The sequence below is a fragment of the Aulonocara sp. 'chitande type north' Nkhata Bay genome, linkage group LG1 (assembly GCF_057382095.1).
Source record: "Aulonocara sp. 'chitande type north' Nkhata Bay isolate Kocher_YH1m ecotype deep benthic linkage group LG1, A_spYH_male_GT1.1, whole genome shotgun sequence".
Classification (NCBI taxonomy): Eukaryota; Metazoa; Chordata; class Actinopteri; order Cichliformes; family Cichlidae; genus Aulonocara; species Aulonocara sp. 'chitande type north' Nkhata Bay.
This window is the reverse complement of record NC_141344.1, coordinates 16,480,856-16,501,058: the sequence shown is the minus strand read 5'-3', so window position 1 is coordinate 16,501,058 and position 20,203 is coordinate 16,480,856. Positions and strand designations below refer to the sequence as shown.

Sequence of the window (20,203 nt, the reverse complement as noted above, 5' to 3'; positions counted from 1 at the left end):
AACAGTGATTATTGCAGCTTACTCCATCTGCCAACACACATTTACAGTATATACTTCTGAGGATCCTCACAGGTATAATACATTTCCTGCCCCCTAGCCATAAGCATGCCAGCATGTCAAAGAAGAAGACATTTCTAAACATATATTTATGATACAAACTGTACTATAGATATGTTCAGTTTCAATTTAAAGCTCCAGATCATTAATAATGTATAGTAAGTGAAAAATCCCACCCATCATTTTTTTGTTTTCTTTAGAGATGCTGTTGTCGATGCAATAAGACACCACGGGGAAAGACAATTCTGTTACTTAAGGCTGTTTTGCAGATATAACCCAAAGACTAAAATATATCACATTTATTTTTTTCCCTTCAGTACACAGAGCCAGGAAACAGGCCTTGTGACTTACTCCTTCTAAACCCAAATAGGATTAGTGTCACTATAAATTATTTTTTCTATGACTAAGATTGGGGGATTGTCTTTAACGAATTCTTAACAAGTTAAAATGATTAAGTGGTGAACTAGCTTACAACCCAAATCTAAAAAAGCCAACACAACCTCACAGTTTTGGCAAGCCACTACAGATTTAATTCGCTCAATCTGACAAATTAACAAATTAGAGTTACTAATTCTCTTTTGTTCATAAGTAGCATGATGCATTCAAAAATAATGTTTTCTAAATAATCATTGCTCACCCACCTACAACCGTGATGAATTACTTTCATTATTAAGAAAAGCATTAGGGATGGTTATTCACTAAAGGAGAACAGAGCAGCTAATTTAGTAGTCAAAAACAGTTTTAACACAGGGGGTCACACAGACTTCTAGGTACTGTTTTTAAAAGCAGAATAAGAGAGCAGCCCCTTCCAGAAAACTCACATTGGAAACTGGGCATACATCTAACGCACAAGGACATTCTATTTCAATCAAATAATAATATCAATAATTCAGAAGATACCAGATGTACCTGAGTACCGTATCTTGAATCCTCTCTTGTTGGTTGCGTGGTCAGTGGACCATCGTAGATAGAGTTGGTTTGTCTTTGATGTGAAGTTCAGTTGAGAGGAATGGTTACCACTTAGCGCAACAAGCAGTGGGCTTTGTCCGGAAGATCCTAATGAAACAAGTAATTTAGTTCAGAGCCATGTACAATAAGTGATTGATTTTTATAGACGTGCCTGTTTAGACAATACGCTATTTTGTCATTTAAGTATCTGTTGCAAAGAAACGTAGCGATGATAGTAGGAAAAATGTGATAAAGTTAAACTTAGTTAAACTTAGATACGAGTCTCCATGCATATCTCCAGATGAAAAATAGCCTAAAGTAAAGCGGCAATGAAATTTCTTAGATGTGAGGTACACACAATTACCAAGTTCAAGAAGTGACTTGCTACCTCCAGATTACTTGAACGGTGTCTGCGTTTGATTTTGTTTATAAAAGACACTTTTAAATACTATAGTAGCTGAACAGCATTCTCCAAATAGTCTACTGTTCAGTAATGCTTCAATAGATTAGAAAACAACCCGGTCACTGATGCTTCCTCTGTGATGTCATTAATCTCAGAAATATCAGAGGGAGCTTACATTTGTTTTGACCACGCAAGATTAATAGAGAGAGAGAGAACTTGCGTGCAAATGTGTTAACCCATTTAGAGATCCAGTAAAATATGCATTTAAAAAATGTGTTTGGGTAGCTTGTTATAATGTTTATTGGTATAAAAATGAACATTTTTAACTGTCACTAGTCAAATTATTCTAATATAGCTTCATAAAGTTCTTAATATACACTGCACCAAAAGCCACAAAATTATACACAGAGCGCACTATCTACTCTGTACACAAATTTCCTGCTCCATAACCTACTTGGAAGTCCTGTGGGGTAAATTCCTAACACCCCAAATGAGAATTAAGTATTATGTATCTTATTAACGGAACTGTTGGTATTTTGAACAAGAAAACATAAATTAAAGCTGGATCTGAGTATGCGTGTGTGTGAAGATGTAACAAATGTAGGAAAGGATTGTTTACCATCAAAAATCTCCAGTTCATCAAACTGCTTCTCGCTGTGGAACATCTCCACATAGATATTGATGGTGTAACCTGAGGGGGGGGAAGCAATCATTTACTGCCAAGTGCAAATGTACTGTAACATGCAACACATAGTGTATAGCAAATGCACAAACACATGCAGAGCCGTATGCAAATGTATGCATATTTAGGCTGAAAGACCAAATGCAGACACAGAGGTCTATCAGGTTCAAGAATAAAGCAGGTTAAGGTTAAGTAAATAACACACAGCTTGAGTGTCATTTCACTCAAGCTGTGTGTTAAATTTCAAATTTTTGTCCTCGCTGTAAAGAGATCAGTCTCTTTGGTTGCATCTAAATGCAGATGGTAAGTCTTCAGTCACAAGATTATTCCAACACACATGTGTAACCCCATAGACAGACAGACAGACAGGATACACACTGTACCTGGAATCATGCGCAGCAACCAGGAGCATGTCTGGCTGTTTGGATAATTGCTAGGAAACCCAGGGCTCAGTATCACACCCGAGGATGAAAACCGTTCCTCATTGGCTGGGCACTGGGCTGAAGGGGTTACCAAAAAGCCAGTTAAAGCAATCAAAAATGTAAAAAGAATTAAGAATAATAAATACAGCCTTGATTCTTGCTTTAGATGCGTGGTAGTCACGTAACAGTTTAAAATGTCAGCATATGTGAAACCTAACGGCCGCATGCCCACTGATTCATCCTTTAAAAATGGTCCATTTATTAGTCTTGAGCAAAATAACTGCAGAACTCTTTCAATCTTTCTGTATGTTGTTTGTTTCCTTAACAGGATTAAACACAAAAGGAGCGCTAGATCCTGTAAGAGAGATTTTTATTAGAATTCCTGTTATAAGAATACTGCTTTCTTTTCTTTTTTTTATATAGAGGAAAAGGAGTTTCACATGATGGAGGAAAGCCATGTGTTTCTTTAACACTCGGCTATAGAAGGAAAGAAACTCATTTTCTCAAATAATAAAAATCAATATTTTTTTGTGTGTCTCATAGAATTACCAGTTGTCTTAGCAGATCTGAACATGTAACATTTTTTTTTGAGGAATCTTTACTCACAAAACCAACATGCCAACAATGAACTACTGTGTTACGGAATTATTATGCCCATTGTTGGAATATATGAGAAACTGGCTAAAATAAAAAGCCGCTACATACTTTTTAGCTAATTTTCAGTTTCAATGCACAATCCTAAGACTCTCCTAGAGAGACTGACGGCATTAGAGTCAGTGTGGTTCAACTACAGCCTAACCATTAACATTTGAATACTTAAAATTTAAGTAACTTTGCCACAATGCTTCATATCAGTTTGATTTTTCGAAAAGTTGTATTACTGTGAGACTGTTTTTCAATTAGTGATATCCTGCATTAACCTACATGAAACATGACAACTCTCTGAGAATGATGCTGAGCTTCTTTTATGCAGCTGGGTTATATGTTTTGACTCCAAATGTAATAATTACACAACAATAATTAAAGTTTTGGAGATGTGACTGGAGAAGCAACATGTCTTTTATGGAAGAGATATATTTTAGAAGCATAGAGATAGCAAGAGATACTAAGTTGCTCATTCTGATTCTTAACATACTTATACAATGCCAGTGGAAATATTTCTGCTACTGCTAGCAGTAGTAGTAGTAGTACTAGTACATAAAATAGTGGGATAAATATAAGCAGTAATTAATTTTACACTTTTAAATAGGACTCATTTTCAAAACCATGACTCATTTTCAAGACTACGAAATAAAGGAAGCCACAACTGCCTTTAAACATCCATATAGGTTTAGTATTCACATGGGGTACCACTTAGAGCAGCTGCAGGATACATCCTGTGGCTGTGGATAGAAATTTGTCAACAAAATTGGGAGCCTAGAAAATGTGGGTGTTGACTAGGCAGGAATGATCTTGCAAAAAGACAGTTGAAGTTGAATAATGGAAAGCCAGGATCTGTCAATTCTGGAGCTTGTGGCGAATTACATGTCAGGATATCTCAGCTTTTGCTGTATTGATTTTGACTTCTTATTTTAATCTGTCCCTTGTCAGTGCACAGTAAATTCTCTTCCATAGGCAAAAAAACCCAACAACAGTAACGTCTGGTTTGCTTTGTTTTTGACAGTTCCTAAAATGTGCAGAAAGCGAAGAACTACCAACCATTTTAAAAACGTATACGGTATTCTGTTTACCATATACATGCTAACCTAAGAGAAACCAACTATACACTGAGGATAATAACATATTAGGATAGATCATTTCTGTAAAATATGCCTTACCTTGACATGTTGGGGGCGGGGTTTCAAAGAGCAAATGAGAGTTGAGTTTACACATAAGCTCTGCCTTTCCAAGCAGCGTGTATCCAGGTAAACAGCGATACTTCACAATATCACCTAAAATTGGAAAATTATATTATATAACATACATATATATCATTATAAATTCTGTTAATTTATTACACGAGGCAGGCAAAGAAAAGAAAACTTTGACCATAAAATTTCAACTGATAGGTTCACAACTGTTTTTAAGAAACAACATTATTTGTAACCCCAATCTAAAGGATAATAATAAGTACATAAAAGACTATATTAAATACTCTAAACAGACGCAATCGACTACTAATACAGATGACACACTGACTTTCTACAAATCTTTAAAATAATTGCCAAGTCGCAATGTATCTCTATGTATATCCCTTCAAAGAAGAGCTTCTTATTTTGTTATTACTAAAATGACTAATGTTGGAAGACTAGTCGAAAATCGCCTTTTCCTGAAATGAGTACATATTTGCATCAAATGAAGAGTGAAGATTTTATGCCCTCCCGTTTCACTGGATTTCAAGAGAAGAGGATCGCTTTACAGAAAATAAGGAGTGATGAGAGAAGGAACAACAATTTCCACAATCAACAGCCCTCTAAATGGAGCGTATTACATTAAGGCTTGAAAGAGTCTATCTTTATGAACTTTGGGAAAAAACTCTGACATTTTATGATTTGTATTTTTTAAGAAGCGAGCACCAGATTAATGTTGCTTCTTTTGCCTTCCAAAGAAAAACAAGAAAGGTTTTCCATCTTAAAGTGTTGTAAATCTACCGGGTGATGTAATGCATGCTTCGCACTTCCAGGAGACGTATAGTGCCTCACAGCATAAGACCAATTTAAAACAGAATAAACAAGCACATTATTTTCTTGAGAATGTTCAACAATTCTGGAATTTGGTAGCACATCAATAACAAAGCTAGTGCTCTCTAAGGAAATTCACTCTGGCAGGTTTTGTGAATGTAAAATTCACCTGCAGTCAAACAGTCTGAGAGGTTTAATATTTGTGCATATAATTACGCCAAACAAGCCCAAATTGGCTTCACTTGTGGTGGGCTCAGGTTTGGCACTTTTTTCATGTTGCTCTATACGGAGGAGGTATGAAGTATGACTATTATCACTGTTTCTTTTTTCTTTTCTTTTTTTAAATTACAGCCCTGTTGATCTAAAAGGTCACCATAAGCAAGCTGCTTTTCACAAATCACACACACAAAACAGGGCTGAGAGTTGCATGTTTATGAAAAGATTGATAGTAGTACATATAACAGGGTCCCGCCTAAAACACTATCATTTCTATGAAACATGGGGGGAAAAAGTTTGTTTATTTACATAGGCCTGGAAAATTGCATATAAAATCAAGAGGCCTTTGTAAATAGCTTTATCCAAACCATGACCAGGTGTTTGCCTAAAAAAGTGACCTCCTTTTGTTACCTGACAGAAATGCCATTTCAGTGCAGATAAATGTCCAGTCAGCAAACAACATATACACTGGCTAGTCGTTTTGTCTAAGCATGAGGGCAGATTCTTGCCCACGTCCAACAAGGCTTTATGTGTGAGGTGGTCTACATTTTACATGACATTTGTGTGGTGGGAATATTCAAGTCTGCAGGTGCTTTGCCTGCTCTGGAACTGGCATTGACAAGTCATGACCAAGGAGAAGTCGCACTCCACTCTTCAAAGATATGCTACACCCTCTGGTTTGCATCTTCGACTCATACTACACCATGATGGATCTGAAGGATTGCTGGCTTAGATAAACTTTGTTTCACATTCCCCTGACCTCAACCCTATTGAACAGTTATGGCAAGCATCCCACAAGAAGTCCTTTGAACCAGGGGCTATCCAGTGAGACTGTCTTTCTAATACACTACATGGCAATTGCAACAGCTTTAAAATATTGTGTACAAAATAATTTTCTTTGCAAATGTGTCACTATTATTTTTATAATATTTGCTTCTAAGACACCGATACATAGAGGTACACTGAATGGATTTTATGAACAAGTGCCTCTGTACCACTAATAAAGCAAAAGAAAAAAAATACCGTGACAGACAAGCATGGGCCTGCTATATTTAGATAATGCATTTGCAAAGTAATGTGGCAGATTAATGAAGTAATCAATCAGCAGAATAATGACCTACTACAAGCCTGATCAGGTAGTTTTTCATTTTGATCTTATGATGTACCACATTAGATAAGGCTGATGATCCTTTTTAATTCTGAAGAATGTAACAAACGATATAATTAAAAAAATCGTGCTAAATTAAGCAAATTTGTCATGCATGAATGCAGGTTCAGCCGACTTGTTATCAATAAAAGAGTTTTGCAGGTTATTCTGTTATAGTTGTTGTGTTTTTTGCAAATTTTAGCCAACATTTTTCCCCCGTATCAAAACCAATGATTATTAATCATGTCTATTACCTATTTGGAAATCCTCATCTTCATAGATCATCTCTGCATTCTCCACAACAGGGGGAGGAGGGCATTTCTTAAGACGGTACGCTAAAGAGAAGAGATGAAAAAAGGGGTTAACGTACTCACTATTGAGGAGTTGTCTTAAACACATTTACCTGGTGCAATATTACGAAAATCATGTTATTTTTCTCTTACTGTAGATCACTGCAGCACCTTTCCTTACACTTTCACCCCTCTCTAAAAATTAGACCTTGCCTATAAAAGGTAATAGGTAAGAATAATAGGTAAGAAAACCTTATAATTTACCAGTATATGTTTAGTTTCTGTCAGCAAGATTACCAAGCTCAATTTCAAAAAGCTTGGCAGAGCATTAAAGCTCCATGTAAGGGAATTCTAATTTGGATGCATATCTAGATCACTTTCTTAAAAAACCCTAGAATAGAGCATATGATGAAAAGAAATATAAGCAATTAGCCCGACTCTCAAATCTTCATAATCCAGAGTTCCAGAACACTCTTGGATTCAAGTGTGATTATCATCCAAACATATTTGGATCAAATTTTTTTTACTTTTGCCTTTGTACTCTACCACTGTGGATTTTACATTGAACAATCAAGATGTCAATGACTTGCAGATGTTCAGCTTTAATTTGGGTTAAGTAAAGTACCATGGGCCACAACTTATTTTACAGTCAAATTACCTGTAATGCTATAAAATAACTGCCTTTATAACTGCCTGGATAGGACTTGTTTTTATAAACTCCCCTGACAAAATGAAGATAGTATATGAATATATTTTTCCTTAGAACAAACTCTTAGATTTAGTTATAGGGTATTTGACTAAAATAAGTGCACTTTGCTCAGAGGCTGGTCACATTTCACCAAAATGAAACTAGGGTTTCAAATGTCTTCCATATGTCTATCAATTTTTTAATCTACTATTCCAACTAGGGTCAAAGGGGACTATTCCATCAGATAATGGCTGAGAGGCAGGGTTCACCATGCACAGGTCACTCATTAATCATGGCTAGCAAACTGACAGAAAACCATTTATGCTCATATGCATACCTACAGTCAATTTAGAATCACCCATTGCCTAACATGCATATCTTTGAACTGTTGGAGGAAAAGAAGAACCCACAGTTATGCCTTTGTTGAAGTAAAAACATAACATGAGATAGTAAACTAACACTATTTAAAAAATAATAATAATAGTAAGAAGTAATAGAAACTAATGAAAAAGAGTCAAATAAAGATGGCCCGGTAGTTGTTTAATCTTGAAAGGCCTATGACTTAATGTTACGAAGCTATTCACTGTTAATTCTAAGACTACAAGAAAATGTAGATAACATGTAGAAATAAGCCATTTGCTTTAAATTACCATGGAAGTTCAGAATGAAGAAGCCTCCAGTTGAAAAGTCTGAATGAAAGCGAATCAGGACCTTCGGGCTAGTACTGTAGGCTGTCTCTAGTGCAGTGTTACCACTGAAAACTCCCAGCTGAGGACTGGATGTATCTGGGCCGTCCCTAAATAGAAAGAGAGCAACAGTTGATGGGAAAGCTCAAGACATGGATACATTAAAAACTATTGACCGGCAAGAAGAGGAACCAAGTGTCACATTGCACATGCTGAAAGGTAACACAGTTTGAACTATGGTGAATTAGTTTCACTCCTTGTATTAATGATTCTTAATATAGCGCATGTGAAGTTCATATTCTGTTCAAAATTTGTTGTTACAAAATCACATTTTTAGATGATTAGTAGTAGTAGGTAGTTTAGTTGTTTATTTTGTATTCAGCTGCTAGAGCACTGACATGCCTGCAAAAATTGATCCACACCTCATCTCAATATATATTTTTATAAATGTAGAATTACCTACAAAAGTACATTTAAGATAAGATAAGATAGAACTTTATTAATCCCTCGGGCGGGTTCCTCTGGGAAATTCGGTTTCCAAAAAGCACAGCACCGACAGAAGTTAGTTATATATACATATATATATACATATATATATACACATATACATATATATACATATATATACATATATACACATACATATATATATATATAAATATATATACATATATATATATATATATATATATATATATATATATATATATATATATATAAATACAGAGACAAATATAAATAAAATATACGAAGGGGATAAATAGGATAAATAGGAAAATAAAAATAAAAATACAAGTGAATTGCTGCATCTCCAAAGAAGGGCAAGGACTTAAAATCACTTTCAAACTGTTATGAATTGCTAGTTGTAGAGTGATTTCCTTCTGCTGACTGCATTTAAACAAATGAAACAAAAAACAGAATTTGGTAATAACATGGTAAATGGTAAATGGCCTGTATTTATATAGCGCTTTACTAGTCCCTAAGGACCCCAAAGCGCTTTACATATCCAGTCATCCACCCATTCACGCACACATTCATACACTGGTGATGGCAAGCTACATTGTAGCCACAGCCACCCTGGGGCGCACTGACAGAGGCGAGGCTGCCGGACACTGGCGCCACCGGGCCCTCTGACCACCACCAGTAGGCAACGGGTGAAGTGTCTTGCCCAAGGACACAACGACCGAGACTGTCCAAGCCGGGGCTCGAACCGGCAACCTTCCGATTACAAGGCGACCTCCCAACTCTTGAGCCACGACCGCGACACATAAAACATATGTGTCTGGAATGTCCACATTAGTCTACTAAAGTGGCTGCAAGAATATTTTTTTCTTCTTTTCTTTGTTTTTATCACCCATTTCAAACAAGTTCGTTGAACAAAACCCACAGATTAAAGGCTTAACTTCACTCATTAAATATTGAATGTTGTTGAAAGGTTACATTTTCTAACACTCCTAAATGCCCAGTTTTAGGTTTTTAATGAACATGCCATTGGATTAAACAAGGGTTTTAAAATTTTAATTCATGAAGAGTGCCTGGGATCTCTTGGCTCCTCAATAATTCAAGGTCTTCTGAAGGTGTTGGAGCTCATTTGGAAGATCAAAATGTGCTATATGGGTCATTTGAATTAAAACTGTTAGAATTTCTAGACTCTATTTTTACTCACTGAAAAACACACAAACCCAATAGCAATACCTTTCTTAGCCCAAAAGACATTTTCTCTCCTATTTATTAACACATGGATGTATTTCAGAGCTCTATTTATAATTTATAATTGAAAAAGGGCAAAAAGTCTGAAACTGTAGAGAAAAAAGTTTTGCTAGTGACATTTAATTCGGTGAATCAAAAGAAAACTATACATCTATAAAAGCAATTTAATAAAGCTAGTAATGCAAAGTCAAATACTTATGTGAAGAAGACCAAAAAACCCCACTTGGTGTAACAACATGGTCGGGAACAAAGAATGAGAAGCTCTGCCACATATTCTAAGTAAGCATTGCTTTTGGAAATGAAGGTTAAAAAATACAATAAATCAGATTTATTAAGAGTTTGCACTGCTCATCTGCTGTGCACTTTGTAATACGTGTGACTGACAAAATTACAGTGCAGCCGAGAAAAGGATGGTATTGAGAAGATATGTAATTAGAGTGACAGGGGCTGACATGATTTAGCACCTAACAAATCCAAATGGCACATCAGATTTGGAGTCACTGGAGCTGGGCTGGAGCCTACCCCAGCTGTCACTGTGGAGAAAGGTAGGGTACACCTTGGACAGCACAGGCCACCCGTCCATTGCAGGGCTAACACAGAAAGACAGACAGCCACGCATGCTCACATTCAAACACATGCATGCCTTTGGACTGTGGAAGGCAAGCAAGCACAGGGATTCTATCCCAAGGGCTTTTTTACTGCGAGGTGACAGTGTTGATCACTGCACCCCTCCATCAATCATCACTCATCCATCATTCTGCACCTCTGCATCGTATTAGTAAGAAATAAAAACAGGAGCCAGGACCAGTGCCAGGACCAGTTTGGCTAATGAGAGTACGGTGGCTATTACTCTGTTTTTGTTTGGCTTCATTTAGAGAGTAGGCAGTTACTGTTCCAAAAATATCAACCTAGTTACAATCTGCGGCCAAATATGTCTTCTATCAATTTGAGGTGGGGAAAAAAGGAGAAACAAACAGCTCGACAAATTAATTGTAATGTGGCTTGATTACACTGAATAAAGGCATGTGGCTCCAGAAGACATTAGACATTTGTCATTGTGCATGATGATTGGATGTGGGTAGATGAAGCACTTGTGGATATTCAAACCATCAAAGCTTCATTTTTTCATGGTTATGTTTTTCACAAACCATACTTGTTTGTCTTCAAAGGCACACGAAGCATAATAATACACGGGAAGAATTTTACACATGATGATGAACAGAAGAGGGAGGTGATATAATATTTGTGCATAATCATATTATAGCTATTTCAGCATAATTTCAAAATAAGTTTAAATAACTCATTTTCGATTGATGTTGGGGTTGTTACTCAAAAAAGGTAATTTATTACACATTACTCATAACTTAAAAGTAATACAGTACATTACTTAATTGCTTAAGTACCGTAAAATGGCCTTGCCACATAATTACCAGCAATATAAACCTATAGGCCACACTCCTACACAACAGCACAAATTCCTTCCCCAATATGGACACATACACGATCTTACTTTTAGGTAAGAACAGAAAGCAGAAAACACAAAGCAAAATTGAAAAACAGCCCAAACTTCAAAACAACTTCAAAGCGATCTCCACAGTGATTTTACTTTAGAAACATGAACAGGCAGAAACAGAGGCTGGATGCCTGACTACTCATCTCTGCTTCTGACCTCCTGTTGACCTCCCTTTCCCATTCGTCAACCGAGATTTGTTGTATGTAATGCGTTACTGTAATCTCATGACATTTTTCAGTAATGTAGTAAGTACTGTAAGATGTTACCATACTAAATTCTGTAATTACATTACAGTTACAGTCATGTCGACACTTGCGTTACAATGGTTCCTCAGTTATCTGCACGCCAGGCAGATAGAAAAGAAAACAGAAAAACCTCAAAAGTTGTTTTTGTTGTAAAGTGGAATGTGCATCCAGGACTGAAACGACCCCCTTCTAACAGAACGTCTGCTCTTTGCAAGCGTGTGCAAAGACAACATGCTAATGCAAAGCTAGGCCAAGAATCCAGACTGATGTTAAAGCAGATGTTGCATGCTGACTCCAGCCCAGCAGCCACACCCTGATCTTCAGAATACTTTCAAAGGGCAGTTTAGAAAGGAGCTGTTTTGTGGTGAGGGCATTTTACAGTTTAGGATATCTGGAGATTCCAGGTGCAAAATGATGATTACATTCTGAAGCCAGGTTATTATCTTAATCTTTCTAGATATCATTTCAGTTTATAACATTTCAGACGTTATAACATTTCAGAATCCACTTTCCCCCCCGAGCATATCAAAATATTGCATTGATATTGATTGAATGCTGATAATGTATAATTATTATTCTGAGCTGAGAATAAAATCTGAATTATTTACCGACATTATTCTAAATTTCATTCTCATCCACCACAGGGATATATTGAATGTGACACAAAGCATCTAAAATGCATAAAATATTGCCAGTATTATTTTGTTTAAAGTATATAAAGAAATACTGCTTTTTTTATTGAGTGTCCAGCACCATTAACTACTGTACTGTGTTGCTCTGATGTTAGATCTGATGCCCACTGTTAGCAGTGGTATTTGGCATACAGCCAAACACAACAAGTGGAAGACCACAGAGGCTGTTTGGCTTTAGTCCCTGACATCTGGATGCAGCTGCTGTCACATAAACCCCAGGGGTGTACAGGACAGAAACCAGCAAACACGGATCACTGCGATATGATGCAAACACACCAAGATAAAGAGCATTCAAAAGACATTTGTAACAAGTTTGAGTAATGACAGGCCAAAACAGGGGAAAAGGAAATCAGCGTGACTGCAAAGAGCAGCCAGTAGTAATTAACGATCACATCAGTGCAAGTGCATTCTGGGGGTTTTCGTGCGTAACAGGTAGATCTCTGACTTAACTATAAATGCAACTGGTGATTGTGAGCTTCTACTAACGGCAGCAATTTGTTGCTCAGTCTGAATCAAAGAAAGGTTCTGTGAATGCACCACTCCCAAGTCCAATTTTGGCCATTTCATTAGCATTTATACTGTACTATTTACTACGTAAAAAAGGACATTTTTTGAAAGCCCTTTCATTTTCAGTACAGTAATTTCTTTTAAACTGAGAGCAAGTTTGTTTTTTCATATTTAGTGTGACCCGTTTTCAGCAGCACAAACATTGTCTTATTCCACTTTCTATCCGACTGAATTAGAGCATCCAAGTAGTCCCAAATCATTATAAAACCTGTGGCTGCGATCTTATGCTCTTATGAGTTCAATTAGATAACGTCAGTTATCCTGTTTTATTAACAGTTCACCGCTGATGCATATAATTAAAAGTATTTCAAATACAAACTCCATCATTAAAGAAAAAAATTCAGCAGGCCTGAGTTCATATAGTAAATTTAATGTAGTCTGGTAATTCACTGTAAAACCCACTGTTCCTGTTAAATCGCTTCAATTTTCCACATGAAAAGCATATTCGGTTTTGTCTGGGTAAGTCGAAAAGTCAAAAAGAATATTAAGGAAGAAACATTTTTATAAGAGGATGTTTGAAGTGATAAGTATTAATGCCAGTAGACTCTATTTACATGCATATAATGCAGTAGACCTTTGGATTAGGTGCTCTTAAGCTGTCTAAGACCCTGGAAGGTAGATAGCATCCCACTGGGTATGAGAAAAGCACTGTGCTCCTCAGTGTCAGCCCCAGGTCACTTCCAAATATATTCATGTGTCTGAGATATAGCTACATTGAGCTATTATGTGTGAACTAATCTCAAATAACCGAGTTCTTTTGGTTCCCTACAATCTATGAATGTGATTTTATAATTTTGTTCCCTGTGAAATGTGCCAAAAACACATAAATCACTGAAATCAATTTGCAACTGCAAAATAATTCAACATAACGCCTCTCCATAGCAGAATCCATGGTTCTTTTAGCTGGCGTATTACTTTCCCACCGCCTACATTTCTGATGCTTGCTCCCTAGAGCTTGACTCTAGAGCCTGAAATGTAAAGCCTGACCTCACCTAAGCACCAAGTATAGCTAAAACCAAAATCTGCTGGATCTTAATTTCCTTCCTCATAAATCTACTGTTTAAATCTACTGTTATTATTCAGGAAATTTATTGCATATTAGGTGAAATTTTCTCTTGACCCAGGCGCTTCAGATCCAGCTGAGTCTTGTTAGATTTGTGAACCCAGCTCTGCCACTCTTTTCATTACATTTCCCACTCCCAACTGAATCTCATGATTACTTCCAGAGTTCCCGAGCCCTCTCTGAGTCTGCGTATGGCCTTGGTACTGAGTTAGATTGAATTGGTCAGTGGTCCCATTGTAAATGCATTGCTCTCATACACCCCGTATTACACTTACCTCCACACTGAATCCTATTATTACTGCTGAAGAGTCTGCGTATGCATTACATAGCACAGTGTATGTGTGCGTATGTACTTTATTATCTAGGTTATAGTGTATGGTCTCTGCATATGAACATATACGATAAAGTTTATGTATAATTAACGTTAGAGAAAATAGAAAAGTAAAAATGAATAAAAGATGATCAATACCAGGGATAAAATTCAATATATAGCCCTAAAATATGAGGAGAATGTGTGAATGTGTGTGAGACAGACAACTGAATGCATAATCTTAGTAAAAGTTGATACATTTTTGGTGTATTCTCATTAATGTGCAGAGAGTAGACAGAGTGAAACTACACTCAAGACTTACCCATCAATGATTCAATCCCTGCATGCATGAGACATTAAATAACACTTCTTCATTTCTGCGTGTGTAGTATATGTCTGCGTGTGTTTTTATGAATATTAAGCCATAACTGTACCCAGACTTACCAGACAGCAATGTAATCGGTGACGGGTTCTGTCTGCAGTAAGGTAAAATTTATATAAACTCCATGTCCGTGGGGAACAGTGATGAGCCAGCTGCAATCTTGGGAGTTTGGATATTCATTTGGGTACTGAGGTGAGTAGATGGTCCCATTTTCAGCTGTGACATTATAGCCACAAGGAGCTGTAAAAAGCAGAATTATAACATAATTTTCACTTTTTCTAAAATGCTAAAAAACTGACGTCAAGAATGACTGCTGAACACCAAACACTGAGGAATGTAATTAATAGTCTGGAACAAGAAGCGACAGAAGTGACAGAATAATAATTTTACAAATAATTTATCCAGTAAATGTTCCAAGTGACATAAGTGACTTACTAATTAATTGTTTACAATGTCAACTTGTGATACCGGTGAAAGAAAAAAAAATTTCATTTTCTAAATGTCTACATTAGAAATTGCAACTGCTTGTTTGGTAAGGGTGTAACAGCATGAAATAAACTTTCTACTATACGACCTCCACATTTTAAATACATCTTTATTTTTAAAACCAATTTAAAAGTATTTATATTTTCCAAAATACTAATATATCAAGAAGCTATGACTTATTCTTACCCTCACATCGTGGAAATGGGTGGTTCCACTTCCGGTTGATACCATGCAGGCATGTTAGCACTGTGTGTCCAATCAAAACATAACCAGGGTAGCACTGAAAAGTTATAGATTGCCCAGCGCTGTAATCATTGTTGATGATGTCACCGTTTGCAAAAGGAAATGGATCATGGCAGTTTTGAAGTTGGTAGCCTACAGATAGAGATAAGAGATATATGTGAGGTAGGTAGAGATATGTGAAGCTGGGGAAGAAAAAAGTCATTTATTTTTCCAAGTTTCTTACATTTTTAAAAATTTCTGTCTACCGGTAATGGATTTGAGGTAAACTGAAAAGAATCTCGGGCTATCGGGCAAAGGTATACACGGCATGTTAGCACTTGCCTGAGGAAATGTCAGTACCACAGGTATATTTAGGGCAGTTCTCACTCTGCGTGAGTGTCATGGCAAGTCAAGCTCCTTCATTAAATGTGCCGCTGACAGAGAGCAGAGGTGGCTGATATCGGAATCCCAATTGTTACAAAAGGCTAGAGAGAAAGGCAGCACCTAAAAACACTAGAACAAGCATTCAGCACCTGGTCAATACAAATTGTGTCTGCTGCACTAGACAGCATCCACAATGCAGATTGTGCAAAATGCTCTTGGGTGTGGTCTATGCTGGTAGCAGCAGGCTGTACAAGGTAGGAAAGAATGGCTTAACATGCATTTGAGGGGCGGGATGTTCACAGTGCAAGACCTCAAGTCCAAGCAGGACATGCAACAAATAATACAGCTGATCCTAGCTAAACAAAAGCTAATAAGGTTAACAGATCATTGCAGAAATAGAACAGAAGAGACAGAAAGATGTGATAGACGCAGATCTCTCATAAGAGAGCAACAATGAGATGAGTGAATATGAAAGGATATGACACCACAGAAATTCATGGAGGTAATAAAGAACTATGGTGATTGTGGAAAATGAAGGCCAAAAGATGTGCACTTGGAAGGAGTATTACTCGCAGCAATGAAACTACAGCCAAGAATGTGGTTCCAGCAGATTCCCAGGGCAACATTTAAACTTTCTATGTACAAAAGTGTACTTAAAAGGTGCAGCAATGTCAGCGTGCCAAAACCTAAAACTGGAATAAGAACTCCCTTAAGCTTTTATAAGCGACATTTGAGTTGAAATGTGTGTGTATGTATTCACACTGACTTTTTTGGCATAGAGTGCTTATCCAACTCAGCTTTTAATAATTTGCTTGCAGCTATTAAGCCTTTTTAACTGTAAACATGTTATGCCCTTGAATACAAAACCAGAGTGTGTACGTAATATTGAGAAAGCATGCACCGAGGTTGGAGGTGGTGTTGTGGACCTCTGTCTGCATTGCATCTTCTCATCAAAGAACTGTTAAAAAAAGCATCTGGTGCAACTCCACGTGAGGAGGCTTGTCTGCATCCTCTACAAACAACAGCGGGATAACAGTGATACTGACTGCAGTGCTAGAGGACTTCCAAATCGGAGGAAAAAAGGGAACTCACATTCATGCGCACATGATTTTGAGTTTGCTTATTTGAAATTGAATAAGCCTTGTTCTAGTTATGCTGGCATATAGGCCCACAGTGCATCTCTTGTGTCTTTGAAGTGAAGCACTTAGGGCTACAAGTAAAGCCTGCTGGACAAGATGCCAGTCTCTCACAGGGGCTTACTAACAATCCATCATTTTTAATGATGAGAGGAAAGCCATGAGGTTTTTAAGTCTTTAGCATGACTCATTCATGGATCAAAGCTCAAAACCTCATAGCAATACTTTCTTTCTTGGAGTTGTGAAAGCTTTGCACTGTGGCTACTAGGTTTGGGATATTAATTTATTCAGAGCATTTGAGCAGACCATTTTTATGAATCATTGCATTGAATAAATTTGGACAAACTAAACAATGGGACTCATTTCAACACAGGTCTGTTATCATAGTGACCCTTGAGGGACTGTAGATGCCTGCAATAATAATTCAGGGTCTGATATCTGTAAAGACTGTATTGACTAAAAAAACCCCAAACCAAAACAAACAAACAAAAGAGATCTAAAAAGAGAAAAACCACCCATCAACTCACCCTGATAGGTCAGTTTGAATCCTGGCCGGTTCTCTGAGTGGTCACTGTAGAAGTGGATGATCGTCAGGTGGGTAGTGCTCAGTAAAGGGGGTGGGAGCTGTGAGCCAGTAAACTGACCAATAAGGGATGAGCTGTGCTGTGGACCAGCCCTGACTTCTAGGAAGTCATGGTTGTCTTCTGAAGAGAAGTTTTGGAACTGAATATGAGCTCCTGTAATGCAAATTATAAAGACACATGCTATAAACGACTATATAAAAGACCTGATAGTACATTATTTCAATACTAAGAAGAGCTTTACTTTACTTGCATAATGTGCACACAGCATACACACATGGTGCACGTTTACTAATCGAGTGCAGTACGTTTACATGGTTTGAAATATTTTTTGTCTATTTTCACTGCAATATTTTTTTGACTATTTTATTGTGTTTTTTGTACATAATAACTTGCATCAAAAATACAACTGTACATTTATTGCCCAGGTTTTCTTTTTTTTATTTACATAATCTATTACACTTTTTGCAAATGTATATCATACACACAAAATAATAAATACTACGTCCCCCTAAAATTTCCAGTTCCTGTATTTACCAGCACATAGCAAACAAATATATAGATATAAATCTGCTGCATATTCTGTGCTACAAACAACTTAGCCAGCAGATGTACTGAAAGTGACACCTATTTTTTAGGAATGCTCTTACATCCATACTACTTACCATATCCAGTTGGCAGGGTGATTTGCCAGGTGCAGTCCAGGTTGCCGGGGTAGTTGCCAGGGAAACCTGGACTAAGGATGACACCACTCATTTCAGTCAGCACCCCACCACAACGAGCTGAAACCACAGGGAAAACAAACACACTGTTAACACTGAACAACGTAGTTTAAAGATCACTGCTTCGACAGTGAAGTTCAAGTGATGTGTTGTTCACAAAATTCTGTAAATTCATCAGCCGCAGTGGTGAATAATACATATCTTTTTAAGTAAGAGCCTTGTTATGGCATCCTTTTCTATAGACATTTTTGGACATAAAAGGGTTGATGCAAATATCTCTTACAGAAATAGGTAAAGCAGGTCTGGAAAGCTGGTCCTGACATGTCAAGTCGAGTTTAACTGGAACTGGCTTCTGAGATCTTTTACCAAGGACTGAATTATTTAAGTCTCCATGCAAACATCAAGGTTACACAACACTATTGCATAAAGGGTACAAATAACACACACACACATACACACACACATAAGTAAACATATCCAGTGTGCCTGAGTACTTATGTCACTTTGATACACCAGTAGGACATATTTTCTTCCAAACTGAATCGCTCACTCGTAACACAATTTAGCCAGTGGTGCAGTGTATTTGCGTTACCTATGCATAGAGGGGGTGGGTAGTTCCATCGACGCACTGTCCCGGGCATGCAGGAAATGTGAGAGTGACCCTGAAAGTAATCACACAGTGGTTAAACTTGTTAAAAAATATGTAAGTGTAAGGAATGCTGATATATCTTCACCAGGTAACTGTATTCTTTTTCCTTTTTTTGTAAAAAGAAAAAAAAAGTTTTTTTTAAAGGAAGTGGAAGCAAAGGCATAACAATCGCATTTTTCAAAACCGGAAAATTCATATTTAATAAGCATCGAATGTTTTAATACTCCTAAATAAATACATGAGAACCCATGACCTACTATATGACACCAGGGTAAAAATATTTTTGAACATTTGTCTAATGGTCAGTTTGTGTGAGTGTGTTCATTACCTGCAGAGTGTAACCAGGTTCACAACTGAATGCCACCACCTCATTGACCATATATCTGTCTCCAGTTTTAATTCCATTAGCTGGGATCATTGGTTCTGGACAAGTGGTAAGTCCAACCGCTGTAACAATCAATGAAATGAACAAAACTGTTATTTCGTCTTCTCGCTCTCTGGGTCCATTCATGTGTTTTGGACTTGAGCACACAGAAATAAAATGTAAAAGTGATGTTGTCATCAGTTCTAAAAGTTTTACACAGACATGGAAAATCAATGTTTGTCCTTATAGTCGTTCATCTTATGGCCAACTAAAATCGTTTTATTTTCCCTGTGCTCTCTGCTAAGCTTCAACTGCAGTATCTCCAGGAAGCCTTTCCTGTCTTCCTCATTCACCTGTATGTGACCTTTATCTTGACATGAACAAACTGATTATAAAACAACATCACAACAAACATACAAGTTTACCCAAGTTTATAAGTTGTTTGTTTACCCCAAAATAGTGTGTCTGAGCAGGTTGGCTTTTTATAATTATAGAGATTAATTTGATGGATATATAATTCACAAGATTAAGTCACAAAAGCTCTAATGTCTTTTTGTCATACACAAAAGCTCATTTTAGAATTGACAGCTAGTACAATGATAAAGCCTGAACTTTTTCGATGTCGACAGCAGCTTCTGAGACGTGCTTAAAAATATGTGAAGGTAACACAATGACTTTTGGTTATGTATTCCCAACACAATAAAGGTTAAACACATCCTTAATAAGTTTGACAGCAGCAGGCCCTTATCAAATAGCATCGGTAGGAGTGTATCTGTGTGTGTGTGTGCGTGTGTGTGCGTGTGTGTCAGTGCAGACATTTGAGGAAACTTCCGCAGGAGCCTGCCCCAGAGCGGTTACCATGGCAACAAAGGGGTGGGAGAGGGATAGAGAGCAAAAGAAGAGGAGACAGAGGGGTGAATGTTTGTATGTGTGCGTGTGTGTGTGTGTGTGTGTGTGTGTGTGTGTGTGTGTGTGTGT

At 37.2% G+C, this 20,203-nt stretch overlaps 1 protein-coding gene across 1 annotated transcript in view; it reads right to left on the bottom strand.

The window, feature by feature from the left end:
* Window positions 1-20,203, bottom strand: part of LOC147338873 (CUB and sushi domain-containing protein 1-like) — a 451,030-nt gene that overhangs the window by 44,293 nt on the left and 386,534 nt on the right. The window contains exons 40-51 of the mRNA XM_086285727.1: window positions 19,190-19,308; window positions 18,805-18,874; window positions 18,156-18,272; window positions 17,437-17,646; window positions 15,354-15,542; window positions 14,744-14,921; window positions 8,164-8,309; window positions 6,790-6,870; window positions 4,330-4,443; window positions 2,474-2,590; window positions 2,028-2,099; window positions 967-1,113 (exon numbers count right to left, since the gene is read on the bottom strand). Of these exons, the coding sequence (XP_086141853.1) occupies window positions 967-1,113; window positions 2,028-2,099; window positions 2,474-2,590; window positions 4,330-4,443; window positions 6,790-6,870; window positions 8,164-8,309; window positions 14,744-14,921; window positions 15,354-15,542; window positions 17,437-17,646; window positions 18,156-18,272; window positions 18,805-18,874; window positions 19,190-19,308 (1,560 nt within the window). The remainder of the gene's footprint in view (window positions 1-966; window positions 1,114-2,027; window positions 2,100-2,473; window positions 2,591-4,329; window positions 4,444-6,789; window positions 6,871-8,163; window positions 8,310-14,743; window positions 14,922-15,353; window positions 15,543-17,436; window positions 17,647-18,155; window positions 18,273-18,804; window positions 18,875-19,189; window positions 19,309-20,203) is intronic.